Below are 25999 nucleotides of genomic sequence, written 5' to 3' on the forward strand. Positions count from 1 at the left end.
ATTTAGTGTTTATTGTGGAAGATGTAGAAAGGTGAGGGTTCAGGATGGAAACACTCCAAAGCCTCTGAACCTGACTTCCTCAGTGTCTCCCCTCATGTGCTCATCACCACTCACTGTCTGTCTTAATGTCTTAATGTAGATTTAAATTATATGGAGCTTATGTCTGTTATCAGTGTAGTGTTCATATCTGTCCGTCCTGAACGTATATCGTAATTATCTCTTTGTATCTGCTAATGTATATCTTTATATCTGTTATTTATTTCATTATATCTGTCTTGGATCTTTATGTAAATTGTATTTCATTTGTATCTGTCAGCTTATATATATTACTTAAAGGTGCATTAAGGAGTTTTACAACCTTAAAAATACTTATTTTCCACCATAAATATGTTACACATTTTTAATGATGTGTACAATGTGCCCTGACATATTCATTACCAGAACCTCTAACAGGCTAAATTGTCACTTGAAAGTCACAGTGCCGGTCCGGCTCCAGCATTTATTTGGGGAGAATTTGAGAGGAATGACGTAATACGCGCTCCGGCTGGTTAGGTTTCATTTTGTCCGCCATTACTCCACCAGATGCTTTGTGAGCAACAACTGAGCAGGATCTTCCAGAAAGTCAGAACAGACTGGCTTCTAGCACTGCAGCTCCACACAGACTCCACCAGGTAAAAGAAACTTATATTTTACTTGAGCGCTTCTAAACGAGTGAAGATGGAGTTCTCCTCTTCCGTGCACGGGAGCCACAGGGACGAGTTTTTCACTAAGCTGCGTTACGCCCAAGGCCTGCAGGGGGCGCTGTTTCGCATAAAACGTGCAAACTCCTTAAGGCACCTTTAATTATATGTGTCTTCGATTGTATTTCCATTATATTTCATTTATATTTAATAATTAGTTGTGTCGTCAGTATATTTCTGTTATGTTTACATACAAATGATATTTAACTTTTCCTTGTCTGGTTGGGCTTTGTATTTTCCTACTTTTCTTTCTCCGTTTCTTGCTGCTGCGACCCTGCAGTTTCCCCATGCGGGACAAATGAAGGACTTTCATTCTGTTTCCTTCTGCTTTTTAAACTCCGCGTAGTGTTTCTGAATTGTGCGGTCCTGTACGGCAGCTGTTTTGTTGTCGATGAGGACCGCAAAGTCCCACGCATTTTTTCCCTAAGCAAAAGTTTGCATAGGTCCCAGCTTTGGCGCCGAGGAGCCGCTGCGCAGAGTTTGGGGCTCGTTTTGTACAGCGAGCTTTATGGGTAAGAACCCTGGAATCTGAACCGGAACCCTCTGACTCTGTCTGTCACCACCTACAGTACAAGACCCTGATGCTCTGGGTGGTTGGATGCTGGTTGGATGGTGCCTGGATGCCGGTTGGATGGTGGTTGGATGCTGGGTGGATGATGGTTGGATGGTGGTTGGATGGTGGTTGGATGCTGGGTGGATGATGGTTGGATGGTGGTTGGATGCCGGTTGGATGGTGGTTGGATGCTGGTTGGATGATGGTTGGATGCTGGGTGGATGATGGTTGGATGGTGGTTGGATGCCGGTTGGATGGTGGTTGGATGCTGGGTGGATGATGGTTGGATGGTGGTTGGATGCCGGTTGGATGGTGGTTGGATGCTGGTTGGATGATGGTTGGATGCTGGGTGGATGATGGTTGGATGGTGGTTGGATGCCGGTTGGATGGTGGTTGGATGCTGGTTGGATGCTGGTTGGATGGTGCCTGGATGCCGGTTGGATGGTGGTTGGATGCTGGGTGGATGATGGTTGGATGGTGGTTGGATGGTGGTTGGATGCTGGGTGGATGATGGTTGGATGGTGGTTGGATGCCGGTTGGATGCTGGTTGGATGCTGGTTGGATGATGGTTGGATGCTGGGTGGATGATGGTTGGATGGTGGTTGGATGCCGGTTGGATGGTGGTTGGATGCTGGGTGGATGATGGTTGGATGGTGGTTGGATGCCGGTTGGATGGTGGTTGGATGCTGGTTGGATGATGGTTGGATGGTGGTTGGATGGTGGTTGGATGCCGGTTGGATGCTGGTTGGATGGTGGTTGGATGGTGGTTGGATGGTGGTTGGATGCTGGTTGGATGGTGCCTGGATGCTGGTTGGATGGTGCCTGAATGTCGGTTGAATGCTGGTTGGATGCTGGTTGGATGGTGCCTGGATGCTGGTTGGATGGTGCCTGGATGCTGGTTGGATTGGCGTTGGATGCTGGTTGGATGGTGCCTGGATGCTGGTTGGATGCTGGTTGGATGGTGGTTGGATGGTGGTTGGATGCTGGTTGGATGCTGGGTGGATGGTGGTTGGATGGTGGTTGGATGCTGGGTGGATGGTGGTTGGATGCTGGTTGGATGCTGGGTGGATGGTGGTTGGATGCTGGTTGGATGCTGGTTGGATGGTGCCTGGATGCTGGTTGGATGCTGGTTGGATGCTGGTTGGATGGTGCCTGGATGGTGGTTGGATGCTGGTTGGATGCTGGTTGGATGCTGGTTGGATGGTGCCTGGATGCCGGTTGGATGGTGGTTGGATGCTGGGTGGATGATGGTTGGATGGTGGTTGGATGGTGGTTGGATGCTGGGTGGATGATGGTTGGATGGTGGTTGGATGCCGGTTGGATGGTGGTTGGATGCTGGTTGGATGATGGTTGGATGCTGGGTGGATGATGGTTGGATGGTGGTTGGATGCCGGTTGGATGGTGGTTGGATGCTGGGTGGATGATGGTTGGATGGTGGTTGGATGCCGGTTGGATGGTGGTTGGATGCTGGTTGGATGATGGTTGGATGGTGGTTGGATGGTGGTTGGATGCCGGTTGGATGCTGGTTGGATGGTGGTTGGATGGTGGTTGGATGCTGGTTGGATGGTGCCTGGATGCTGGTTGGATGGTGCCTGAATGTCGGTTGAATGCTGGTTGGATGCTGGTTGGATGGTGCCTGGATGCTGGTTGGATTGGCGTTGGATGCTGGTTGGATGGTGCCTGGATGCTGGTTGGATGCTGGTTGGATGGTGGTTGGATGGTGGTTGGATGCTGGTTGGATGCTGGGTGGATGGTGGTTGGATGGTGGTTGGATGCTGGGTGGATGGTGGTTGGATGCTGGTTGGATGCTGGGTGGATGGTGGTTGGATGCTGGTTGGATGGTGGTTGGATGCTGGTTGGATGGTGCCTGGATGCTGGTTGGATGCTGGTTGGATGCTGGTTGGATGGTGCCTGGATGGTGGTTGGATGCTGGTTGGATGCTGGTTGGATGCTGGTTGGATGGTGCCTGGTTCTTCCCTCAGTCGTCCCTGGCTGTCCTGCCTGGCTGAGGCTCTGTGGTTCCTGCAGGGTCCGGGTCTGCAGTGGTTCCTCTGTCAGAAGGTTCCTTCACCCTCTCACCCTCTGCTGCTGTGGAACATTCACTGGTTCACTCCAGCCGCCTGCCGTGGGTCCATTACCGCCTCCCTCTGGCAGAGAGCGGGACTGCCTCCACTCCTCGGACTTCCCGTTTGCCTGCGGCGGGTTTTCTGAAGTGCTCTTGAGCCCGCAGTGTTTGCTGAGGTGAAAGATGGCCGGAGGCTGCCGTGTCCCGGGCCGTCCTCATGTCTCCGCCGCCGCCGTCCCCATCCGTCACCCTGGCGTCTTCACACAGCAGCCGGCGCCGCCTGAGAAGTTGCTTCCTCTGAGGGACCCACATAAATTCTGTCCCCTTCAGAGGCGAAGCAGGTACAGCGTGGAGGACGAGGACGTCCTCCGGCTCATTTAGGGCTTAATTTATGCCAGTTGCCATAGCAACTATCTCCTTGGTCTTTACTGAGGCAGTCAGCTGACAGGCCCATTAGTAGTGTATGGACTGAAATGCATGAGTGTCTCTGCTGAAAGACGGACGGTGTAAACAGGGTCCTGCCTCGTCCTTCAGGATCCTGGTGAAGACCAGCGTCTCCAGGCTGAGAGGGACCCCGAGACACAGCTGGGCGTCTGGACAGAGTGGACACTAAAGAAACTCTAGTCCAGCAAAACTCTCAGACAAGCAACGCAACAGACAAGGAACATGGACGTGGAGGACAGGAAGCACAGAGACAAACTGGCAGATTTTATTCGTCCATCCTGTGCGGAGCGGGGTGACAGCAGCGTCCCTGGAGACCCAGGAGTGTCCTGCTTCGTCTTCGGTCCTGATTTCATCTGAGATGTACTGAGACTCTGTCCAGGAAGTGTTGAGACGACGTCCAGCTTCTGCTGGAACTGTCCACTCCCGTTATTCAATTCCTGAAGCTACAGAACAGGACGGGGCCAGAGGACCTGTCCTCACCTGTCCTCACCTGTCCTCGCCTGTCCTCGCCTGTCCTCGCCTGTCCTCACCTGTCCTCACCTGTCCTCACCTGTCCTCGCCTGTCCTCGCCTGTCCTCGCCTGTCCTCACCTGTCCTCGCCTGTCCTCGCCTGTCCTCACCTGTCCTCGCCTGTCCTCGCCTGTCCTGGTAGAGGAAGATGCTCTACAGTCTGGATGTGCTCCGTCCCTCCAGCAGCAGTCACTGTGTTCCAGAGCTGCAGCCTGCAGCTGTGTGAGTCTGGCTCGACCGTGTGGTTCGGAGGGAGGCCACCAAGTACCACACACAAACACACAAACACACACAAACACACACAGGCACTCATGTGGCCCACACTGCAAACAAACAGCGACACAACATCAATTAGCGCTCAATGAAGAGGAGTTAATGAGTGGCTGAGTGACAGGGAGCAGCGCACACACACACACACACACACACACACACACACACAGTCTCGTATTTCTATCCTTGTGGGGACCTTCCATTGACTCCCATTCATGTCTAGCCCCTAACCCTGACCCTTACCCTAACCCTAACCCACACCACAACAAAGCCTAACCCTAAAGAAATGTTTTTGCACTTTTACTTTTTTCAGTAACAACAACATGGTCAAGAAAACACTGTTTCTCCTACTTAGGACCGGAAAAAGGTCCCACAAGGCACGTTGTTCCACGTTTTGATATCCTTGTGGGGACATTTGGCCCCGACAAGGATAGAAATACGAGAACACACACACACACACACACACACACACACACACACACACACACACACACACACACACACAGTGTGCTCCATAACTGTTTGCACAGCAGAAACAGTTCAGTGTAAATCTTTTGACCACTGTTAGTGAAGAAGAAAGAGGCTGCAGAACCGAGCAGAGCGTCTCTGGGCTGCCTGGTTCTGAACAACCTGCTCATGGAGAACCTCTGGAGAACGGCAGTGCACACACACACACACACACGCACACACACACGCACAAACACCGGCCTGACGCTGTGATACTGAGACCGTTTGGATCATGAAGTTATAAGTTACTATTAAAAGGCTGTCATGTGGAAAACTGCAGGAAATCTTTTTAAAATTAGTTTTAGTTTAAAAGACAGTTGTTTGAAGAACGCAGACCTTGTTGGGTGATAGTGCAGGAATTAAATTCAGTCTTCTTTAAACTACAGTCAGAATCCGCTCAGAGAAAATTCCAACCATGCCTCAGAGTCTGGAGGAATTATGACGAAGACACTAAATATTGAGGAACAGAAAGTCTTCAAAAAAAGAAAAAGAAAAAGTTCAAACTGAGCAGCGCGCACCTGAAGGTCTCGCTTCTTCACGTCTCGCCTCACTGTGATTCAAGACAAACTGACCTCAGACCAGCACTGGGGAAACGCTGCTGGCAGATTTTTACAGTGAAAGGGTTTAACTGAAATGAGGGAATCTCAGCAGATCAATGCTGAGGAGCGGATCCAGGCCTGGGTTCTCCTCCGAACCTCCACTCCAGCTCCACCGCTGATGGATCAGCTTGATCACCGCTGATCACTGCTGATGGATCACTGCGATCAGTACTGATCACTGCTGATGGATCACTGCGATCACCTCTGATGAATCAGTGTGATCACTACTGATCACTGCTGATGGATCACTGCGATCAGTACTGATCACTGCTGATGGATCACTGCGATCACCTCTGATGAATCAGTGTGATCACTACTGATCACTGCTGATGGATCAGTGTGATCACCTCTGATGAATCAGTGTGATCACTACTGATCACTGCTGATGGATCAGTGTGATCACCTCTGATGAATCAGTGTGATCACTACTGATCACTGCTGATGGATCAGTGTGATCACCTCTGATGGATCAGTGTGATTACTCGATCGGGTTTGACACAAACTGGGTTCCAAAGGGAAACAGGCTGATCTCAGAACAGTCAAAATGTTATTTTTACACTTTGGATCTGTTTAGTGAATTAAATCAAATTTTAAATAAAAAAATTATATTTAGGAGTTTTTTTGTTTTTTGTTTTTTAACTGTTGAAGCAGGAAGATCAATAAACATCTGTCCTCCACACAAGAGTCAGGTTCACATCCCTCACACACTCCACCCAACCGATCCTCACACACTCCACCCCACCGATCCTCACACACTCCACCCCACCGATCGATCCTCACACACTCCACCCCACCGATCCTCACACACTCCACCCCACCGATCCTCACACACTCCACCCAACCGATCCTCACACACTCCACCCCACCGATCGATCCTCACACACTCCACCCCACCGATCCTCACACACTCCACCCCACCGATCCTCACACACTCCACCCCACCGATCCTCACACACTCCACCCCACCGATCGATCCTCACACACTCCACCCCACCGATCCTCACACACTCCACCCAACCGATCCTCACACACTCCACCCCACCGATCCTCACACACTCCACCCCACCGATCCTCACACACTCCACCCAACCGATCCTCACACACTCCACCCCACCGATCCTCACACACTCCACCCAACCGATCCTCACACACTCCACCCAACCGATCCTCACACACTCCACCCAACCGATCCTCACACACTCCACCCCACCGATCCTCACACACTCCACCCCACCGATCCTCACACACTCCACCCAACCGATCCTCACACACTCCACCCCACCGATCCTCACACACTCCACCCAACCGATCCTCACACACTCCACCCAACCGATCCTCACACACTCCACCCCACCGATCCTCACACACTCCACCCAACCGATCCTCACACACTCCACCCAACCGATCCCTCACACACTCCACTCTGAGAGGCAGGTGTTCTTTTCTCCCTTTGTCCTGCAGTCTCACACACACACACACACACACAGTCTTGTATTTCTATCCTTGTGGGGACCGTCCATTGGCACCCATTCATGTCTAGCCCCTAACCCTGACCCTTACCCTAACCCTAACCCACACCACAACAAAGCCTAACCCTAAAGAAATGTTTTTGACCTTTTACTTTTTTCAGTAACAACAACATGGTCAAGAAAACACTGTTTCTCCTACTTAGGACCGGAAAAAGGTCCCACAAGGCACGTCGTTCCACGTTTTGCTATCCTTGTGGGGACATTTGGCCCCGACAAGGATAGAAATACAAGAACACACACACACACACACACACACACACACACACACACACACACACACACACACACACACACACTGACCTGTTTTGCTGTCTTTGTGAATAAAGGCTATTTTTGGAATCAGACCTGATTCGGATCGAATGTTTCCTCCTCTTCTGTGTGGAGAACGGTGACGTTCTTCAGGCGCTGCTCAGAACCTCAGAACCTCAGAACCCCAGAACCCCAGAACCTCAGAACCTCAGAACCTCAGAACCCCAGAACCCCAGAACCTCAGAACCTCAGAACCCCAGAACCCCAGAACCCCAGAACCTCAGAACCTCAGAACCTCAGAACCCCAGAACCCCAGAACCTCAGAACCTCAGAACCCCAGAACCCCAGAACCCCAGAACCTCAGAACCTCAGAACCCCAGAACCCCAGAACCCCAGAACCCCAGAACCTCAGAACCCCAGAACCCCAGAACCTCAGAACCCCAGAACCCCAGAACCTCAGAACCTCAGAACATCAGAACCTCAGAACCCCAGAACCTCAGAACCCCAGAACCTCAGAACCTCAGAACCTCAGAACCCCAGAACCCCAGAACCTCAGAACCTCAGAACCTCAGAACCCCAGAACCCCAGAACCTCAGAACCTCAGAACCCCAGAACCCCAGAACCCCAGAACCTCAGAACCTCAGAACCCCAGAACCCCAGAACCCCAGAACCCCAGAACCTCAGAACCCCAGAACCCCAGAACCTCAGAACCCCAGAACCCCAGAACCTCAGAACCTCAGAACATCAGAACCTCAGAACCCCAGAACCTCAGAACCCCAGAACCTCAGAACCTCAGAACCTCAGAACCCCAGAACCCCAGAACCTCAGAACCTCAGAACCTCAGAACCTCAGAACCCCAGAACCTCAGAACCTCAGAACCTCAGAACCCCAGAACCCCAGAACCCCAGAACCTCAGAACCCCAGAACCCCAGAACCTCAGAACCTCAGAACATCAGAACCCCAGAACCCCAGAACCTCAGAACCTCAGAACCTCAGAACCCCAGAACCCCAGAACCCCAGAACCTCAGAACCCCAGAACCCCAGAACCCCAGAACCCCAGAACCCCAGAACCTCAGAACCCCAGAACCTCAGAACCCCAGAACCTCGCTGACTGTCCCTCTTGCAGTGGTTGATCCAGCTCCAGGCTCCTAGTCCGCTGTGTGTTCTGAGACTGACGCCGTGGAACAGGTGGTCTGATGTTGGTCCGGTCCCAGTTCTTTTAATAATCACTCCTATCTTTGATCATCATTAGTATTGACAGCCTTATTGGTTCCCAACAGTCATTATGGGATGTCCTCTCACAGCCTGCATGACGCCTGCTCCTCAGGGTTCTTCTTAGATTTATGAAAGCATGAAGGTTCTCTGACGGTCTGGACTCAGTCATGAAGCTGGAGCTGAGGAGAGAGGTGGAGGCTCCTGCAGTGCGACGGCCTGCTGATCCAGGACCAGTGACTGATCCAGACTCATCCAATCCACAACCACAGGTCTCAGGATCAACTGATCCAGGCTCATCCAGCCCAGAACCAGGGGCTTCAGGATTCGCTGGTTAAAGGCCAGGTGAGGATGAGAACACATGGATTCATTAAGCAGGTGAAACTGATCCTGGATCAGAGCTTGGACACGATTCCTGAAGCAGACCTCCACCATCACGAAACCACAGTGTCGCCATGACAACCAGAGTGGAGTCCTTCTGTCCTCCGGAACAGGAAGTTCTCCTGGAGGAACATGAGGAACCAGAACCTCTGGTCTCCAGTGGAGGACTTCTGGCTGACATGAGGGACGAAACGAGTCCTGGAGCCACGTGGAGGACTCAGTCCGTCCAGGCTGGAGGCTGCACCCTCCATCACTACATCACCTCCATCTGTCCTCCATCACTCCTTCTCTCCTCCATCGCTCCTTCTCTCCTCCATCACTCCATCTCTCCTCCATCGCTCCATCACTCCTTCTCTCCTCCATCACTCCATCTCTCCTCCATCGCTCCATCACTCCTTCTCTCCTCCATCACTCCATCTCTCCTCCATCGCTCCATCACTCCTTCTCTCCTCCATCACTCCATCTCTCCTCCATCGCTCCATCACTCCTTCTCTCCTCCATCACTCCTTCTCTCCTCCATCACTCCATCTCTCTTCCATCACTCCATCTCTCTTCCATCACTCCTTCTCTCCTCCATCACTCCATCTCTCCTTCTCTCCTCCATCACTACATCACCTCCATCTGTCCTCCATCACTCCTTCTCTCCTCCATCACTCCATCTCTCTTCCATCACTCCATCTCTCTTCCATCACTCCTTCTCTCCTCCATCACTCCATCTCTCCTTCTCTCCTCCATCACTACATCACCTCCATCTGTCCTCCATCACTCCTTCTCTCCTCCATCACTCCATCTCTCCTCCATCACTCCATCTCTCCTCCATCACTCCATCTCTCCTTCTCTCCTCCATCACTCCTTCTCTCCTCCATCACTCCATCTCTCCTCCATCGCTCCATCACTCCTTCTCTCCTCCATCACTCCTTCTCTCCTCCATCACTCCATCTCTCCTCCATCGCTCCATCACTCCTTCTCTCCTCCATCACTCCTTCTCTCCTCCATCACTCCATCTCTCCTCCATCGCTCCATCACTCCTTCTCTCCTCCATCACTCCTTCTCTCCTCCATCTCTCCTTCTCTCCTCCATCACTCCATCTCTCCTCCATCGCTCCATCACTCCTTCTCTCCTCCATCACTCCTTCTCTCCTCCATCACTCCATCTCTCTTCCATCACTCCTTCTCTCCTCCATCACTCCATCTCTCCTTCTCTCCTCCATCACTCCTTCTCTCCTCCATCACTCCATCTCTCCTCCATCGCTCCATCTCTCCTTCTCTCCTCCATCACTCCTTCTCTCCTCCATCACTCCATCTCTCCTCCATCGCTCCATCACTCCTTCTCTCCTCCATCACTCCTTCTCTCCTCCATCTCTCCTTCTCTCCTCCATCACTCCATCTCTCCATCTCTCCTCACATCTCACTAATATTGATGAACACATTTATTTTCAGCACATTTGATCACGTTTGGCTGAAAACTGTTTTGGTTCATTTTAATCGACGTTTTCTACTAATTTTCAATAAGACTTTAATTACAATCTCATGTTATTAAAATAACATTTTTACTCTCTTTTTTTCTCTTTTATTAAAATCAAGTCAATCCTCATTTCTGTTGGTTTGTTTTTGTTTTTCTTGTTTTTAATATTTCTTGGACATTTTGTTAATTAATGTTTTTGCTTTTACACTAATTTAGTCCCTCCATTAAATATTTATATTTACAATCTTTATTATCATATTTCTTTGGTCTTATTAGATTTGTTTTTAAGAATATTGAATTTACATTTAACATTCATTGTTTGTTTTATTTTATTCTAATTTGGTCAATTTTTTTATCATTCAAATATGTGCCATTTTGTTGTTGCACATTTCAGTTCCCCTAAAGTAATATTTTTTTTTTATTAATTTATTTATTTTTTTTATGAATGTGCATGTTTTTTTCTGCAAATTTGTGTTTTTGCTTTTTGAATTTAATTGAATTCTCCTCATTATCGTCTTGCTGGTTCCTCCCTCAGTATGGGTGCGTTCCGTTCTATTATTGTTTTGTTCTCTTTGTTAATTCTGATTTTTAAATTCACCCTATCGATTCCAGCGCTTGCTTTTAGTGCAGTTCATCTATTCTGTTAATCCATGTTGTGTATTTCATTTCCTGTTTGTCAGCCGCTCAGGTTCATTCAACGAATTAAAAAAAAAAAATCTAGAGGTTAAAATCAAGCTTTCACGAGTTTTTAAATTATATCAGATAAAAAGGGAGAAATATAATTGAAAAAAGAGAATATTCTGGACTGTTTTTAACAGGAATTTGTTTTTGCTGACTGTTATTTCTTTTTGTGTTTTGTTTTCACCATTTAAATTCACTCTATTATGATTAAAAATGTACTGTGACAGCAGGTTGTTGAAAACTTTATGCTCCAATTACGGAATAGTAATAATAATAATAATAATAATAATAATAATAATAATAATAATAATAATAATAATAATAATAATAATAATAATAATAATAATCTTTATTTCCTAATACAGTCTCGGGATTACATTATTGCAGGCAGTGTCTGCGCGCGTGTTCCACAGCGTGGTGCGGACCGTCACTGCCCTCTGCTGGACAGAAGTACACACTGCAGTTTCAACAGCTTCGAGATGCGTTCAGGGCTGCTCGGAAACTGTATTTACTGCAAGATGAACTACTTTCCGTGTTTGTGTTTGTGCAAGAATGTAAATGGTGTGCGTGTTCTATAAGCTAATTGATTCATGTGTGATTGTATGTCAGGTGTACAATATTTGGTGCATCATGTAAAATGATATATAGCTCATGTATTAATAACATCTATACAACCATATGTGATGTGAAGATAGAAATGTTTTATACAAAACCAAAAGAACAGAACCTGCTTTGCTTCTAATTCCTGTTTCTGTTAAAGCAACACTAAGGAACTTTCAGTTTTCATTGATTTTGGCAGCACCAGTGGACAAAAGCGGTAGTGTTTTGCCTGAAGGAATACTACAGTTCCCATGAGGACTAGCACGTGGCGTCGTAAAATGCTGCTCCCGGTGGCCATGCTGTCGGACTGAACTCGCCGTCATTGTTTCCAGTGGCTGTGTGAAGGATGGATAGCGACGAGGTAATGAATCTAAATGAATCTATAGCTAAACAATGTCATATCATGATGTGACGCATGCCATAAAGCAGTCCGCACATTTGGAGTTTTTTAGTGTGCAGGGTTCCTACTACCCTCCTCACAGCTGCTTAGTCCAAGTGAAAGCAATACTGACGCCCTCAGCCCGTGACAGAGGGTCATTCAACTAGTTGTAAGTCAAAGTATCATCACAAAAGATATTAAAATGTTTTATTAAGGTTGGAAAAGTTCCTTAGTGTAGGTTTGAATTATGCCAATGTCGGCTCTTCCTGTCATTGTGAAGCAGAATTCACCAAGCGTTGGATTGTTCACCCACTAACAGGGAACGTGAGCTGGGTTTAGACCGTCGTGAGACAGGTTAGTTTTACCCTGCTGATGATGTGTTGTTGCAATAGTAATCCTGCTCTAAACCTCATATTACTAGTTTTAGGGCAGGACATGATGGAGGACTGGGAGACAGGATGGACCTCCAGGACAGACTGGGAGACAGGATGGACCTCCGGGACGGACTGGGAGACAGGATGGACCTCCGGGACGGACTGGGAGACAGGATGGACCTCCAGGACGGACTGGGAGACAGGACCTCCGGGACGGACTGGGAGACAGGATGGACCTCCGGATGGACCTCTGGGACGGACTGGGAGACAGGATGGACCTCTGGGACGGACTGGGAGACAGGATGGACCTCCGGGACGGACTGGGAGACAGGATGGACCTCCGGGACGGACTGGGAGACAGGATGGACCTCTGGGACGGACTGGGAGACAGGATGGACCTCTGGGACGGACTGGGAGACAGGATGGACCTCTGGGACGGACTGGGAGCAGGTCTTCCACACAGTAGAACAGATTTTGAGCCACTTCGGGAACAGAGACAGATTTGAAAGGACTTCTCTTTTTAACGTTTAAGTGCAGCTTGCGAGGTTGATTTGGTCGGTTTCTTCTCTTTTATTATAACATTATTTCTAAAAGTCATATTATTCTGAAAAAAACTGCCAGAAGAAAAGTTAATGACAACATCCAAAGGTGAAGGGTCAGCATATTTCACTGAGTCTCTTTGAAACTTTTTTTTTTTTTTTTTTTTTTTTTACTTTTTGTACTTTGACTCTGTGTGTCGGACCAGGGCTGGGCCTGGGCCTGGACCTGGGCCTGGGCCTGGGCCTGGACCTGGGCCTGGGCCTGGGCCTGGGACTCGGCCTGGGACTGGGACTGGGCCTGGGCCTGGGCCTGGACCTGGGCCTGGGCCTGGGCCTGGGCCTGGGCCTGGGACTCGGCCTGGGACTCGGCCTGGGACTGGGACTGGGCCTGGGCCTGGGCCTGGGACTCGGCCTGGGACTGGGACTGGGCCTGGGCCTGGGCCTGGACCTGGGCCTGGGCCTGGGACTTGGCCTGGGCCTGGGCCTGGGCCTGGGCCTGGGCCTGGGACTGGGACTGGGCCTGGGACTTTGGCCCAGGAACAGGCTGGAACATAAAGAAGCTGAAGAAACGCCTCCGACTGCTGCGTTCTGTGAGTTCTGGAGGTTATTACAGGAGAGAGAGGAGGTGAGAGGACAGAGTGACGGCAGTCCTGAACGGAGCCAAACCCCGGATCGGAGGACAGTGTGGACCAGCAGGACGTCCACACCTCCAATCCGCTGGAGGTAAAGAGAGCTTCCCCTGAGAGCCGCAGGGCGTCAGCCAGGCGTGGAAACATCACCCAGCGAGAGACGCTCCTCAGGCTCTGGAGTCTGGATTCCTCCTGAGGAGTCAGGGACGGGGAAACGCCGTGACATTAAATACCACTGTAGCACCCGCTGCTCGAGACAAGATTACCCAGAACTGCTGAAATGATGGCAAGGTAAATGTTTAATCTTTATTTTCTGATGATTCTTCTCTTTATTTCTGTCCATTGATTTGTATTTTTAAAGTTTCTCTGGCCTGATCACTGTGGAAGCTGCTGACTGCAGCTCAGCTCTCTCTGGAAACCTGACTGTGAGCAGCAGACTGGCGAGACGCCCGAACTGCTTCCCCCAACAGGAAGAACCACCAACAGCTGAGAGGTCATCAATAACATCACCAATCTGCACTCACACTCCGAATCACTCACACTGCCACCGTCCACCTGAAGGAGCCGAGGGACAAACACTCTGCCCTCACTCCATCCTCACTCCGTCCTCACTCCGTCCTCACTCCATCCTCACTCCGTCCTCACTCCATCCTCACTCCGTCCTCACTCCGTCCTCACTCCATCCTCAGTCACCCTCACCCCCATGATGGCCACTAGTGGGCACTGCTGCTCGTTATAATGGAACCAGACACACGCTGCAGAGAACACGGAGAACGACACACTCTGGACATGAACAGTGAGAACAGGGACCAGGAGAATCTGGACTGGAGGTCAGGACACTCTGGAGGAAGAAACTGTTCTGTCTCAACTGAGCATGTGCAGAACTTCTGTTTACAACAGTCGTGAAGCACAGGACCAGGACCAGGATCAGGACCAGGACCAGGACCAGGACCAGGACCAGGATCATAAAAGTTGGGGTTTTCCATTTCCACAGAGATGAAGTCAAAGCGTTCAGACTCTGCTGTCAGTCTGAAAACCCGGAGTGCTGCTGAAAGACTGTCTGCTATGAACAAAATAAAAAGAACCCAGGTACTGGACAGTCAGGAGCGGTGTGGCAGACCGCCGTGTCCGGACCGCCGCCGGACTGCCGTGTCCAGACCGCCATGTCCAGACCGCCGCCGGACTGCCATGTCCATACCGCCGTGTCCAGGCTGCTGTCCTGGCCTCTGCTCCGCTCTGAGAGACAGCAGCTCTTTAGAGCTTTGGAAACCTTTTGGTTTTGTTTTCCCTCCACTGAGCCTGTTTCCTGACCGGCAGTCCATCCACCACAGGTTTCAACGCAGCCTCTGGCACTGTCACGTTCACCTCAGCCACACACCCACACACACACACACACACACACACACACACACACACATAGACAGAAGCAAAATCAAATAAAACAACAAAAATTCAAATAGCATAAAAATCTAGCGATAAAGTCCTACACTACCCTCTGACCCCAGCCCTAGCTCCAGTGTGGGTTAATATAAGAACAGGAGATACTGAGACGCGGACACAGTGCTTCATAACAGTTAAAAACCACAGGGACTGGAGACACGGACTGCCGTCCAGGTTCTGGCATCTCTAAACCAACCAGAGTAAAATATGAAGGCAACTTCGGGCAAAAGAAAACTTGTCAAATGGTTCATGAGACGTTTTGGTCGATGAGGAGACGACTGAGGCAGGAGTCTTTCAGAACCTCGACGCTTCCACCAGCGGCTGGGTGAAAGGCTGAAGACGTGTCTCCTCTGAGTAGTCTTTGTCCCCGCGTCTCCACGTCGTCTCAGATTAATCCAGTCTCCCAGCCTCCCGCCTCTCGCTCCAGGCCTCGCTGTTCTGGTCTCAGTCTGTCGCCTGGCATGAGTCCCGCCGCTGACCCGAGTCCCGCCGCTGACCCGGGTCCCGCTGCTGACCCGGGTCCCGCCGCTGACCCGGGTCCCGGCCGGTCTCAGGGGCCGACGTGGGGCCGCAGGGCTTGGTAAAGTCCCTCGAAGGTGGGCCGGTCCGGGATGTCCCGACTCCAGCAGCGCATCATCAGCTCGAAGAGAGACGGTGGACACAGTGGGGGGGCGTAGAGGAAGATCTGGAGGGAGAGGTCATAGGTCACTCACAGTCAGGAACATTCAGGGAGATGCTGAGAATCCAGTGCTGACCCAGTAAAGACCGTCCTGAGCTCCACATGTCGCTGACTGTTTCCTTCAAATCAGCCCATTTTGGTACCTAAACCAGCAGAACACGGGCCGGATCCACTGGGGATCCACTGAGGAACCAGATCCCAAAGCTTCAGACAGTCTGGGTCAGGTTCACATGGGGACTGAATATCCACAGATATAGAGGACATCCATGGATTGGAAGAAAACACAGGCAGTCCCAGTCAGAGGAAACGACTCAGCAAACACTGACGTGACTGTTCAGTGATGGCCAACGCTGATGGCTATGACAGGATGAACCAGTGGATGGATGGATGAACCGGGTAACAGCTCCAGAATTAGAGCCTCAGTGGTCCATCCGACAAGGTCTACTGCAAGCAAAGGAATGCTGGGAAACTAGGAAGATGTGTGAGCAATGGATGGGTGGATGGAGTCATGGAGGGATGGATGGATGGATGGATGGATGGATGGATGGATGGGTGGGTGGGTGGATGGATGGATGGATGGATGGGTGGAGGGATGGATGGATGAATGGGTGGGTGGATGGATGGATGGCTGTGTAGATGGGTGGATGGATGGATGGATGGACGGATGGATGGCTGTGTAGATGGATGGATGGATGGATGGATGGATGGATGGGTGGAGGGATGGATGGATGGATGAATGGGTGGGTGGATGGCTGTGTAGAAGGATGGATGGATGATGGGTGGAGGGATGGATGGATGAATGGGTGGATGGATGGATGGATGGATGGATGCATGGATGGATGGATGGCTGTGTAGAAGGATGGATGGATGAATGGGTGGATGGAGGGATGGATGGGTGGAGGGATGGATGAATGGGTGCATGGATGGATGGATGGATGGATGGATGGATGGGTGGAGGGATGGGTTTGTAGAAGGATGGATGGATGGATGAATGGGTGGATGGATGGATGGATGGATGGATGAATGGGTGGATGGATGGATGGATGGATGGATGGATGGATGGATGAATGGATGGATGGATGTGTAGATAGGTGGATGGATGGATGGTTGGATGGCTGTGTAGAAGGAATGGATGGATGAATGGGTGGATGGAGGGATAGATGGAATGATGAATGGGTGGGTGGATGGATGGATGTGTGAATGTTTGGATGTGTGAGTGGATCGATGGATGGGTGGATGGACAGATGGATGGATGGATGAATGGGTGGGTGGGTGGATGGATGGATGGATGGATGGCTGTGTAGAAGGATGGATGGATGAATGGGTGGATGGAGGGATGGATGAGTGGAGGGATGGATGAATGGATGAATGGGTTGGTGGATGGATGGATGTGTGAATGTTTGGATGTGTGAGTGGATCGATGGGGGGGTGGATGGATGGATGGACGGATGGGTGGATGGGTGTTTGTGCCTGTCCTGGTTCTGGGGAGCCCACCTGTCGGCCCTGGTTCCTGAAGAACTCTCCAGTGTTCTCGATGACCTGCTCGTCGGACAGCAGGCTGTAGGGCTGCTCTTTGCACAGGGTGAAGATTTCCCACAGCGTGACTCCGAAGGCCCACACGTCGCTGGCCGTGGTGAACTTCCCCTGGAACCGGAACACCAAGGTCAGAACCGCAGAACCCAGCTGTGCTGGCACGTTCCCATCAGGCCCTGATTCAGCCTTCACAGCCACTCCAGAGTCTGAATCGCTGTCATGTGACCAAACAAAGACAGAGGCTGACTGCTGGTGCCGCTGCTCACCAGCAGGATGCTCTCCCAGGCCATCCAGCGGATGGGCAGCACCGCCCGGCCCTGGATGCGGTAGTAGTCGCTGCTGTAAAGGTTTCGGCTCATGCCAAAGTCGGCGATCTTGATGGTGAGGCGTCGGTCCAGCAGGCAGTTCCTGGTGGCCAGGTCACGGTGCACGAAGTTCAGGGAGGCCAGGTACTTCATCCCCGACGAGATCTGCACCGACATGTGGAGGAGGTCGGACAGGCTGGAGGAGGACCAGGAGGACAGGTTAGGGACGACAGCGGACCCCCTGCTGGGCTGAGGGACCGACCCGGCCCCTGCTGGGCTGAGGGACCGACCCGGCCCCCCTGCTGGGCTGAGGGACCGACCCGGCCCCCCTGCTGGGCTGAGGGACCGACCCGGCCCCCCTGCTGGGCTGAGGGACCGACCCGGCCCCCTGCTGGGCTGAGGACCCACCTGACTGAAGGGATGCTGTTGGCGTGGGTCAGGGTGCTCTCCATCTCCCGCTGGGACAGGAACATGTTGAGGTCCCCGTTCTCCATGTACTCGGTCACCATGCACAGGGGGTCGGAGGTCACACACACGCACAGCAGGCGGATGATGTTGGGGTCGTTCAGACGGGACATGATCTTGATCTCCTTCAGGAAGTCGTTCCTGGTGGCGGACAGATGAGGATCAGGCTGGATCCTTCTGGAGCCGTGCGGGTCTCCATGTGGACCGGGGGGAGGTACCTGGCCTGGCTGGTGGCGTCGGGCCTCAGCTGCTTCACCGCCACCAGAACGGAGCAGCCGTCGCCATCGGGGAGGGGGGAGCCCTCGCCCAGGAACTCTGGGAGGCCCTCGGCTTCACACAGGTGGACCTGCCAGACGGAAACCCTCAGCCAACGAGCCCCGCCGCCGAACGGCCCCGGACGCCCCCCGGCTCACCTCTCCGAACTGCCCCTCCCCCAGCTTCTCCCTGAAGACCAGCTGCTGCCGCGGGAACTCGGCGGCCGAGATGTCCTTCCTGGTCAGGGAGTCCACGGTCAGGGCGGGGACTGCGTACATGTTGCTGCCGGTGACGCCCTGCAGCCGCACGATGTCGGTCTCGGCGTAGTGCGGCGCCGGGCCGTGGAAGCCCTGGTGGGGGGTGCACTGGGTGACGTCCGGCTCGGCGTAGCCCCCCCCGCACGCTGTGGGCGGAGACAAGGACGGCTGTGTCATCCAGATGGACACCAGGGACGGGCGAGCCAGGACACCGTCCTGAACGGCTCGCTGTGAAGCGACTGGAGGTGACCGTAGTGAACTTATTAAAAGACCCCCTGAAGAAACCCACACCTGACCCACATCTGGATGAGACAGGAAATCCACCTCCAAGAAAACCATCAAAAACCCAAAGAAACCCCCTCAGCCCACAACGACCAGACCAACCGCTCTTTAACCCCGCGGAGCCCCCACAGACCCCACAGACCCCCCCAACCCAGACCCCACAGAACCCCCCACCCAGACCCCACAGAACCCCCCACCCAGACCCCACAGACCCCCCCACCCAGACCCCAAAGAACCCCCCACCCAGACCCCACAGACCCCCCACGGAACCCCACAGAACCCCACAAACCCCCACAGACACCTAGAGAGGCTCCACATATCACCCACAGATGCCACAGACCCCACAGACCCCCACAGACCTAACAGACCCCACAGAACCCAAGAAGCCCCACAGATCCACAGAATGCCAGAAACCCACACAGACCCCTAGCGAGCCTCCACAGACCCCTACAGTCAAGCCACTCCAGAGGGATGGAGGAACGTCCTGGACCGTCTGGTCAGCTGACCTCAGGGCTCTGGAGGGCTGATGGACCTTCACAGGGTCTGATCAATAATCTGGGACCAGTCCGTTCACAGACTACCTCTAAATTGCCCCAGGTGTGAATGTGAGAGTGAATGGTGACAGACTGGCAACCTGTCCAGGGTGACCCCGCCCCCACCCAAAGCAGCTGGGACTGGCTGCAGCCCCTGGACCAGGTCAGGGGGCTGGACGGACCTGGACCGGGCCAGGGAGCTGGACAGACCTGGACCGGGTCAGGGGGCTGGACGGACCTGGACCAGGTCAGGGGGCTGGACGGACCTGGACCGGGTCAGGGGGCTGGACGGATCTGGACCAGGTACCTGGACCACGTCAGGGGGCTGGAAGAACCTGGACCAGGTCAGGGAGCTGGACGGACCTGGACCAGGTCAGGGGGCTGGAAGAACCTGGACCAGGTCAGGGAGCTGGAAGAACGTGGACCAGGTCAGGGAGCTGGAAGAACCTGGACCAGGTCAGGGAGCTGGACAGACCTGGACCAGGTCAGGGAGCTGGAGAGACCTGGACCAGGTCAGGGAGCTGGAAGAACCTGGACCAGGTCAGGGCGACCACACAGCACCAAATAGTAGCTAAAACAGTGAAACTGACCAAAGCAGCAATGGCTTCTGGGTTTAGTCTGGAGAGTTGAGGCCTTGGTTGGTTTTCTGAGAACTAAAAGTTTGTTGTGAAATGTGGACTCTGATGTCCTCTACTGAACCAGTTAAAGGATAAGTTCGGTTTAAACAGTTTTCATGTTGTTTATAGAACGAAGTAGAACAATATCCTCACCCAGAAGGCTTTTCTGATCTGATAAGTGCGTCGGGAGAAAGTTAGATCCAAAGTCGAGCTGCGGACCTCCGGATACTGTTAGCCAATGGGGCATGTGTGGCGCCGGCTCCCAAAACCAAAGGAGATGCAGACGAAGATCTCTGAACTGCAAACATCTTCTTCTTCTTTGGAGTGGGAGGCGACCAACAACTTAGGTGCACAGCGCCCCCTACTGTGTCTCTTGGTGAATGTACTGCACTTTACTTCCTGATCACCGTATTCACTTCAGAGATCTGTAAAACCAACAGCAGGTATTTTGCAACACCGGGTTGTGGAGGAGGAGAGGCTGAGGGACCAGGAGGAAATATTGGTGAAACTAATGAGTTTTTGGACGATTAAAGTCGTTTTGGGAGCCGGCGCCACACATGCCCCTTTGGCTAACAGTCTATGATGTCTGCAGCTCGACTTTGGATCTAACTTTCTCCCGGACCACTTATCAGATCAGAAAACCCTTCTGGGTGAGGATATTGTTCTACTTCATTCTATAAACAACGTGAAAACTGGTTAAACCGAACTTATCCTTTAAGAGACTCATAGAGACACAGACGAGGTCAAAGGTCAACAGGCTGACTCAGAGGTCCTGAGAAGGTCCAGGACTTAGACCCTGCTGTTTGGACCCCCGGTGCTGCTACGTGCACAGAGAAGACCCCGGCCATGCAGAGAGCAGCGAGCAGTGCCGTCAGGAGGCCAGCCAGACCAGCCCTGCTGAGACAGGCTTCCTGCTGCTTCCCCCATCAGCTCCACGTCCTCGCCATCATCCCCACCGCAGCCTCCGCGACCCAGCCAGGAAACCGGAGAAAAGACATGCGGCTGCAGGCAGGTTGGGACGGGATGAGTCCAGCCGCAGGACGCCGGGGTTTGGAGGGTAACTGGAGGTGGAGGCTTTTACTTTACAGATTACAGACATGGTGCGCTCGCCTTGACTGCAGCCAGAGACGATAGAAATGAGCAGAGGTCCTGAGGTGACTGATCCCGTGCCAATGGCGACACGAGGCTGTTTAACATCAGAGGTCTTACCACGCAGCCGGCCGGACCGGCCGTGACAGGAGGTCAGCAGCAGGAGGTCATAGAGAGGGTTACTGAGGAGCAGGGCTGAGGAAGAGCAGAGACACACCGAGACCCCGGCAGCATGAAGGAGGAACCATCAGGAGGAACCATGAGGAGGAACCATGAGGAGGAACCATGAGGAGGAACCATGAAGGAGGAACCATGAGGAGGAACCATGAGGAGGAACCATGAAGGAGGAACCGTGAGGAGGAACCATGAAGGAGGAACCATGAAGGAGAAACCATGAAGGAGAACCCAGGACAGGAAGAAGAAAGCGGACTGCAGAGGAGCTGACCCACCATGGCCACGTTCACATGGGCCAAAACATCCTCCTTCTAACGGGACTGTCGGTGAAGCGGATTGTTGTTGGAAGAGCTGGGGGGTAGACTACCAGCTGAGCACTGCTGCTGCAGAGCTGAAGATCAGATCACCGAACAACCCGCTCCAGCCGGGGCCGTGATGGCTCCCAGATCCTTTTAGAACGATTGTTCTCAACCGAATTAAAAAACACCCATGTAAAGCGCGCCTGTGCTGCATTCAGATGAACAGCAGAGGGCAGACTGGAGCAGCTTCTCCACATTCAGTGGTTCTACTTTCAGCTACAAGATCCAAACAAGCCTGGATGACATGAAGTGGGAGGACAGTGGCTGTTTCCCCTGCAGGGTTCTCCTGCTCTGAGCCTGGTTCTGCAGGGTTCTCCTCCTCTGAGCCTGGTTCTGCAGGGTTCTCCTCCTCTGAGCCTGGTTCTGCAGGGTTCTCCTCTGAGCCTGGTTCTGCAGGGCTCTTCGTGTTTAAAGGGAGTTTTTCCTTCCCTCAGTCTCTCCTTGCTCATGGGGATCTGTTGGGTTTGCTCTGTAATGCTGCGTTCACACCGAACGAGATTTTGCATCAAAAATCGCGTCAACGCGAGAAGCAGAACGGGAGTCAATTCTGAGGTCCGACGCTGAACAACGCGGGGCCAAAAGCCACCTTCACACGAACGCGTCAAACGCGTCTGGTGGGAAGGCGGGGCTTCCGGCCGTATTTCCTGTGTTAGCTTAGCATCATGGCTAACCCTGTTGAGCAGGTGGCTTGGCTTTATTTGCTTCATAAAGCCAGACAACGACGCTGTCGGCGGACAGGACGCCGTGCCTGGTCCACGACATGATCCACAGACGGTCAGAGTTTGGCGAGTGTCACCGTTCGCTCCAGGAGCTCCAGGATGAGTGTCGCTTTCACCGGTCCCCGCCCCCTGACCTACGCCACCATAGACACGCTCTCTGATTGGTTTGCCGCAAAATCGCGACGCGTCAAAGTTCAGATTTCCGAACATCAGCGTCGGACGCCGCAACAACGCGACGTGTCTCTTCGCGGCTGGAACGCGTTTTCAATTGTATTTTGACGCAAAATCAAAAGCATTTGGCGGTGTGAACGCAGCTTTAAGGTGTCTACAAATGACTATCTTAATTTTACTTTTTTGTAATTGATTTCTGGGGATAAGGGGCAGATATAGTAAGACTTGTCTTCATTCTGCTCCCTTTCATTCTTGGTTGGTGACTGTATTTACATGGAACCTTTTTATTTTACAACTGAGTGAAATAAAAAGAAACAAACAAAACGTTGTAATTGGAACTTTATAAATAAAGCTGAATTGAATTCTATTGTAAGTCCGGTATTTTCAAACGTCTCACACTTCACAGTGTTGGTCGGTAACACAGTCGGTGGTTTCCAGCTCTCGACCTTCTCTGGTTTGTGTCCGGGGGTGTCTGGGAGTGTCCGGGGCTGTCTGGGAGTGTCTGGGAGTGTCCGAGGCTGTCTGGGAGTGTCCGGGGCTGTCTGGGAGTGTCTGGGAGTGTCCGAGGCTGTCTGGGAGTGTCCGAGGCTGTCTGGGAGTGTCCGAGGCTGTCTGGGAGTGTCCGGGGCTGTCTGGGAGTTTCTGGGAGTGTCTGGGAGTGTCTGAGAGTGTCTGGGAGTGTCTGGGGGTGTCTGGGAGTGTTCGGGGGTGTCCGGGAGTGTCTGGGAGTGTCTGAGAGTGTCTGGGAGTGTCCGGGGCTGTCCAGGAGAGTCTGGGAGAGTCTGGGAGTGTCTGGGAGTGTCTAGGAGTGTTCGGGGCTGTCTAGGAGTGTCTGGGAGTGTCTGGGAGTGTCCGAGGCTGTCTGGGAGTTTCTGGGAGAGTCTGGGAGAGTCCGAGAGAGTCTGGGAGTGTCTGGGAGTGTCTGGGAGTGTCTGGGAGTGCTCTTACCGGAGGCCTCGGCGCTCTGGGACAGCTCGGGGAGCTTGTTCCTCAGCACCGCCGGGTTCTGGTACTGCGGGTCCAACAGGAAAACCCTCTCGTAGTGCGGGTCGGTGCTGGTGGGGCCTAAAGACAGACAGGAGTCAGTTAGTCCACAAGTCTGGTTTGGTCTGGCCTGGCCTGGCCTGGTCTGGTCTGGCCTGGTCTGGCCTGGTCTGGCCTGGTCTGGTCTGGCCTGGTCTGGTCTGGTCTGGTCTGGCCTGGTCTGGCCTGGTCTGGTCTGGCCTGGCCTGGTCTGGTCTGGTCTGGTCTGGTCTGGTCTGGTCTGGTCTGGTCTGGTCTGGCCTGGCCTGGTCTGGTCTGGTCTGGTCTGGTCTGGTCTGGTCTGGTCTGGCCTGGCCTGGTCTGGTCTGGCCTGGTCTGGTCTGGCCTGGTCTGGTCTGGCCTGGTCTGGTCTGGTCTGGTCTGGTCTGGTCTGGCCTGGTCTGGTCTGGCCTGGTCTGGTCTGGGAATTTGTTTTGTTGAAAGGAAGTGAACAGTCAGAAAAGCCGGTGGAAACAGGAAGCTGGAGGAGCTAGAGGCCTGAGGACAGAGCAGTGTGAGGCTCTGCAGCAGCCAGGCCAGACACCCTGCTGGGCTATTAAAGACCAGAAGAGTCCCAGCGTGGTGAAAGCGGCTGCAGGGTGAGAGTAGGACCTGAAGCTCCCGGTCCTGCCCGGGCCGACGGGGTGCCGCCGGGTGTGTACCTGTGGCAGTGTGTCCAGAGCGAGGCGGCACGGGGGGCGTCTGCAGGACGATGGTGTCGCTGCAGGACGACAGCCGCACCGTCACCTCCTCGTCCAGGATCCGGCGAGGCGCCTGGACGACCACAAGCAGAGGACAGAGTCCATCACCCGGTCTACCTGGGGGTCAGGCTGCACTGAAACACCCCACACTGAGGCGAGCTCACCTTCTCCAGCACCTTACACACATACTGGCACCACAGGATGAGGAAGATGATGATGACCAGCAGCAGGATGATGGTCACCAGGCAGCCGATGAGGATGGGCGTGTTCCCGTCGTCGGGCCGGCCGCTGGCCGACGGGTCGGCTGCTGGGAGAAACGGGGACTCAGTGGGACTGAAGCTCATCTGACTTCAGCCTGACGCAGAGGAACACGGATTGAAGTTGATTGTGACACATGCAGCTTTCACCATCCAGCTTTGTTCAAAGCTGTTGCTTGAGTGCCGTAGATGGATACTAAAGGGCTAAAAAAACACCTGATACCCCCCTGCCCCCCCCCACCCCACCCGCCCACCAACCACCCCCCCACCCCGCTTTAAAAACAACACCTTCACATTCAGGGATTCGAACCGGGCACCAACCCCCATGGGTGAAAAAAGGAGTCAGTGCTGAAGGGCAAAAAAACTGTAATTCCAAAGAACTTCCAGCAGGGGGCGATGATGTTGGTTTCAAATAAAGCTCAAGTCCGTTAGAACCCCTTCAAAAATGCTGAATTTCAGAGTGTAAAAAATAAACACAATAATTCCGGGTTCCAGAACAGGTTCTGGTCTCTGTCTCTAGTTTCTGGACCAGACTCTGACACACCTGGAAACGGCACTTCTTCATGCAAGCTCTATCAAATCAGCCGCAGAGGTCCACAGGCAGCCGGTACGACCAGGAGGGACAACCTGAGACCCTGAGACCCTGAAACCCCGAGACCCTGAGACCCTGACACCCTGACACCCTGAGACCCTGAGACCCTGAGACCCTGAGACCCTGACACCCTGAGACCCTGAGACCCTGAGACCCTGACACCCTGAGACCCTGAGACCCTGAGACCCTGACACCCTGAGACCCTGAGACCCTGAGACCCTGACACCCTGAGACCCTGAGACCCTGACACCCTGACACCCTGAGACCCTGAGACCCTGACACCCTGAGACCCTGAGACCCTGACACCCTGAGACCCTGAGACCCTGACACCCTGAGACCCTGAGACCCTGACACCCTGAGACCCTGACACCCTGACACCCTGAGACCCTGACACCCTGAGACCCTGACACCCTGAGACCCTGAGACCCTGATACCCTGACACCCTGACACCCTGACACCCTGAGACCCTGACACCCTGAGACCCTGAGACCCTGACACCCTGAGACCCTGAGACCCTGACACCCTGAGACCCTGAGACCCTGACACCCTGAGACCCTGAGACCCTGACACCCTGACACCCTGAGACCCTGACACCCTGACACCCTGAGACCCTGACACCCTGAGACCGTGGCCGGGGGGCCGACGCCTTGAGGTCAGGATGAAGTCAGACCTGTCGTTGGCGCTGGGGTGGCGGTGCTGCCTTCACTGGCTGGAGAGGGCGTCACCGACAGCGTCATGAGAGTTGGAAGGATGGTGTCCTCTGAAGAAAAACACAAACCAATCAGACTCTGACTGTCTCCTGTAAGCAGAGGTCAAAGGTCAG

At 53.1% G+C, this 25999-nt stretch overlaps 1 protein-coding gene across 3 annotated transcripts in view; it reads right to left on the minus strand.

Annotated features, from left to right (window-relative positions):
* Positions 1-13868: 13868 nt before the first annotated feature.
* ddr2l (discoidin domain receptor family, member 2, like) overlaps positions 13869-25999 on the minus strand; it is a 32378-nt gene continuing 20247 nt past the window's right edge. For 2 of the 3 annotated variants that reach the window (XM_030105156.1, XM_030105157.1), the window contains exons 10-19: positions 25847-25936; positions 24492-24634; positions 24289-24400; positions 23552-23668; positions 18561-18805; positions 18366-18493; positions 18091-18288; positions 17644-17878; positions 17339-17488; positions 13869-15850 (exon numbers count right to left, since the gene is read on the minus strand). In XM_030105156.1, the coding sequence (XP_029961016.1) occupies positions 15716-15850; positions 17339-17488; positions 17644-17878; positions 18091-18288; positions 18366-18493; positions 18561-18805; positions 23552-23668; positions 24289-24400; positions 24492-24634; positions 25847-25936 (1553 nt within the window). In that variant the 3' untranslated portion in view covers positions 13869-15715. The remainder of the gene's footprint in view (positions 15851-17338; positions 17489-17643; positions 17879-18090; positions 18289-18365; positions 18494-18560; positions 18806-23551; positions 23669-24288; positions 24401-24491; positions 24635-25846; positions 25937-25999) is intronic. The other variant, XM_030105158.1, reaches the window with a different exon arrangement.

Source organism: Salarias fasciatus, chromosome 12 (assembly GCF_902148845.1).
Source record: "Salarias fasciatus chromosome 12, fSalaFa1.1, whole genome shotgun sequence".
Lineage (NCBI taxonomy): Eukaryota > Metazoa > Chordata > Actinopteri > Blenniiformes > Blenniidae > Salarias > Salarias fasciatus.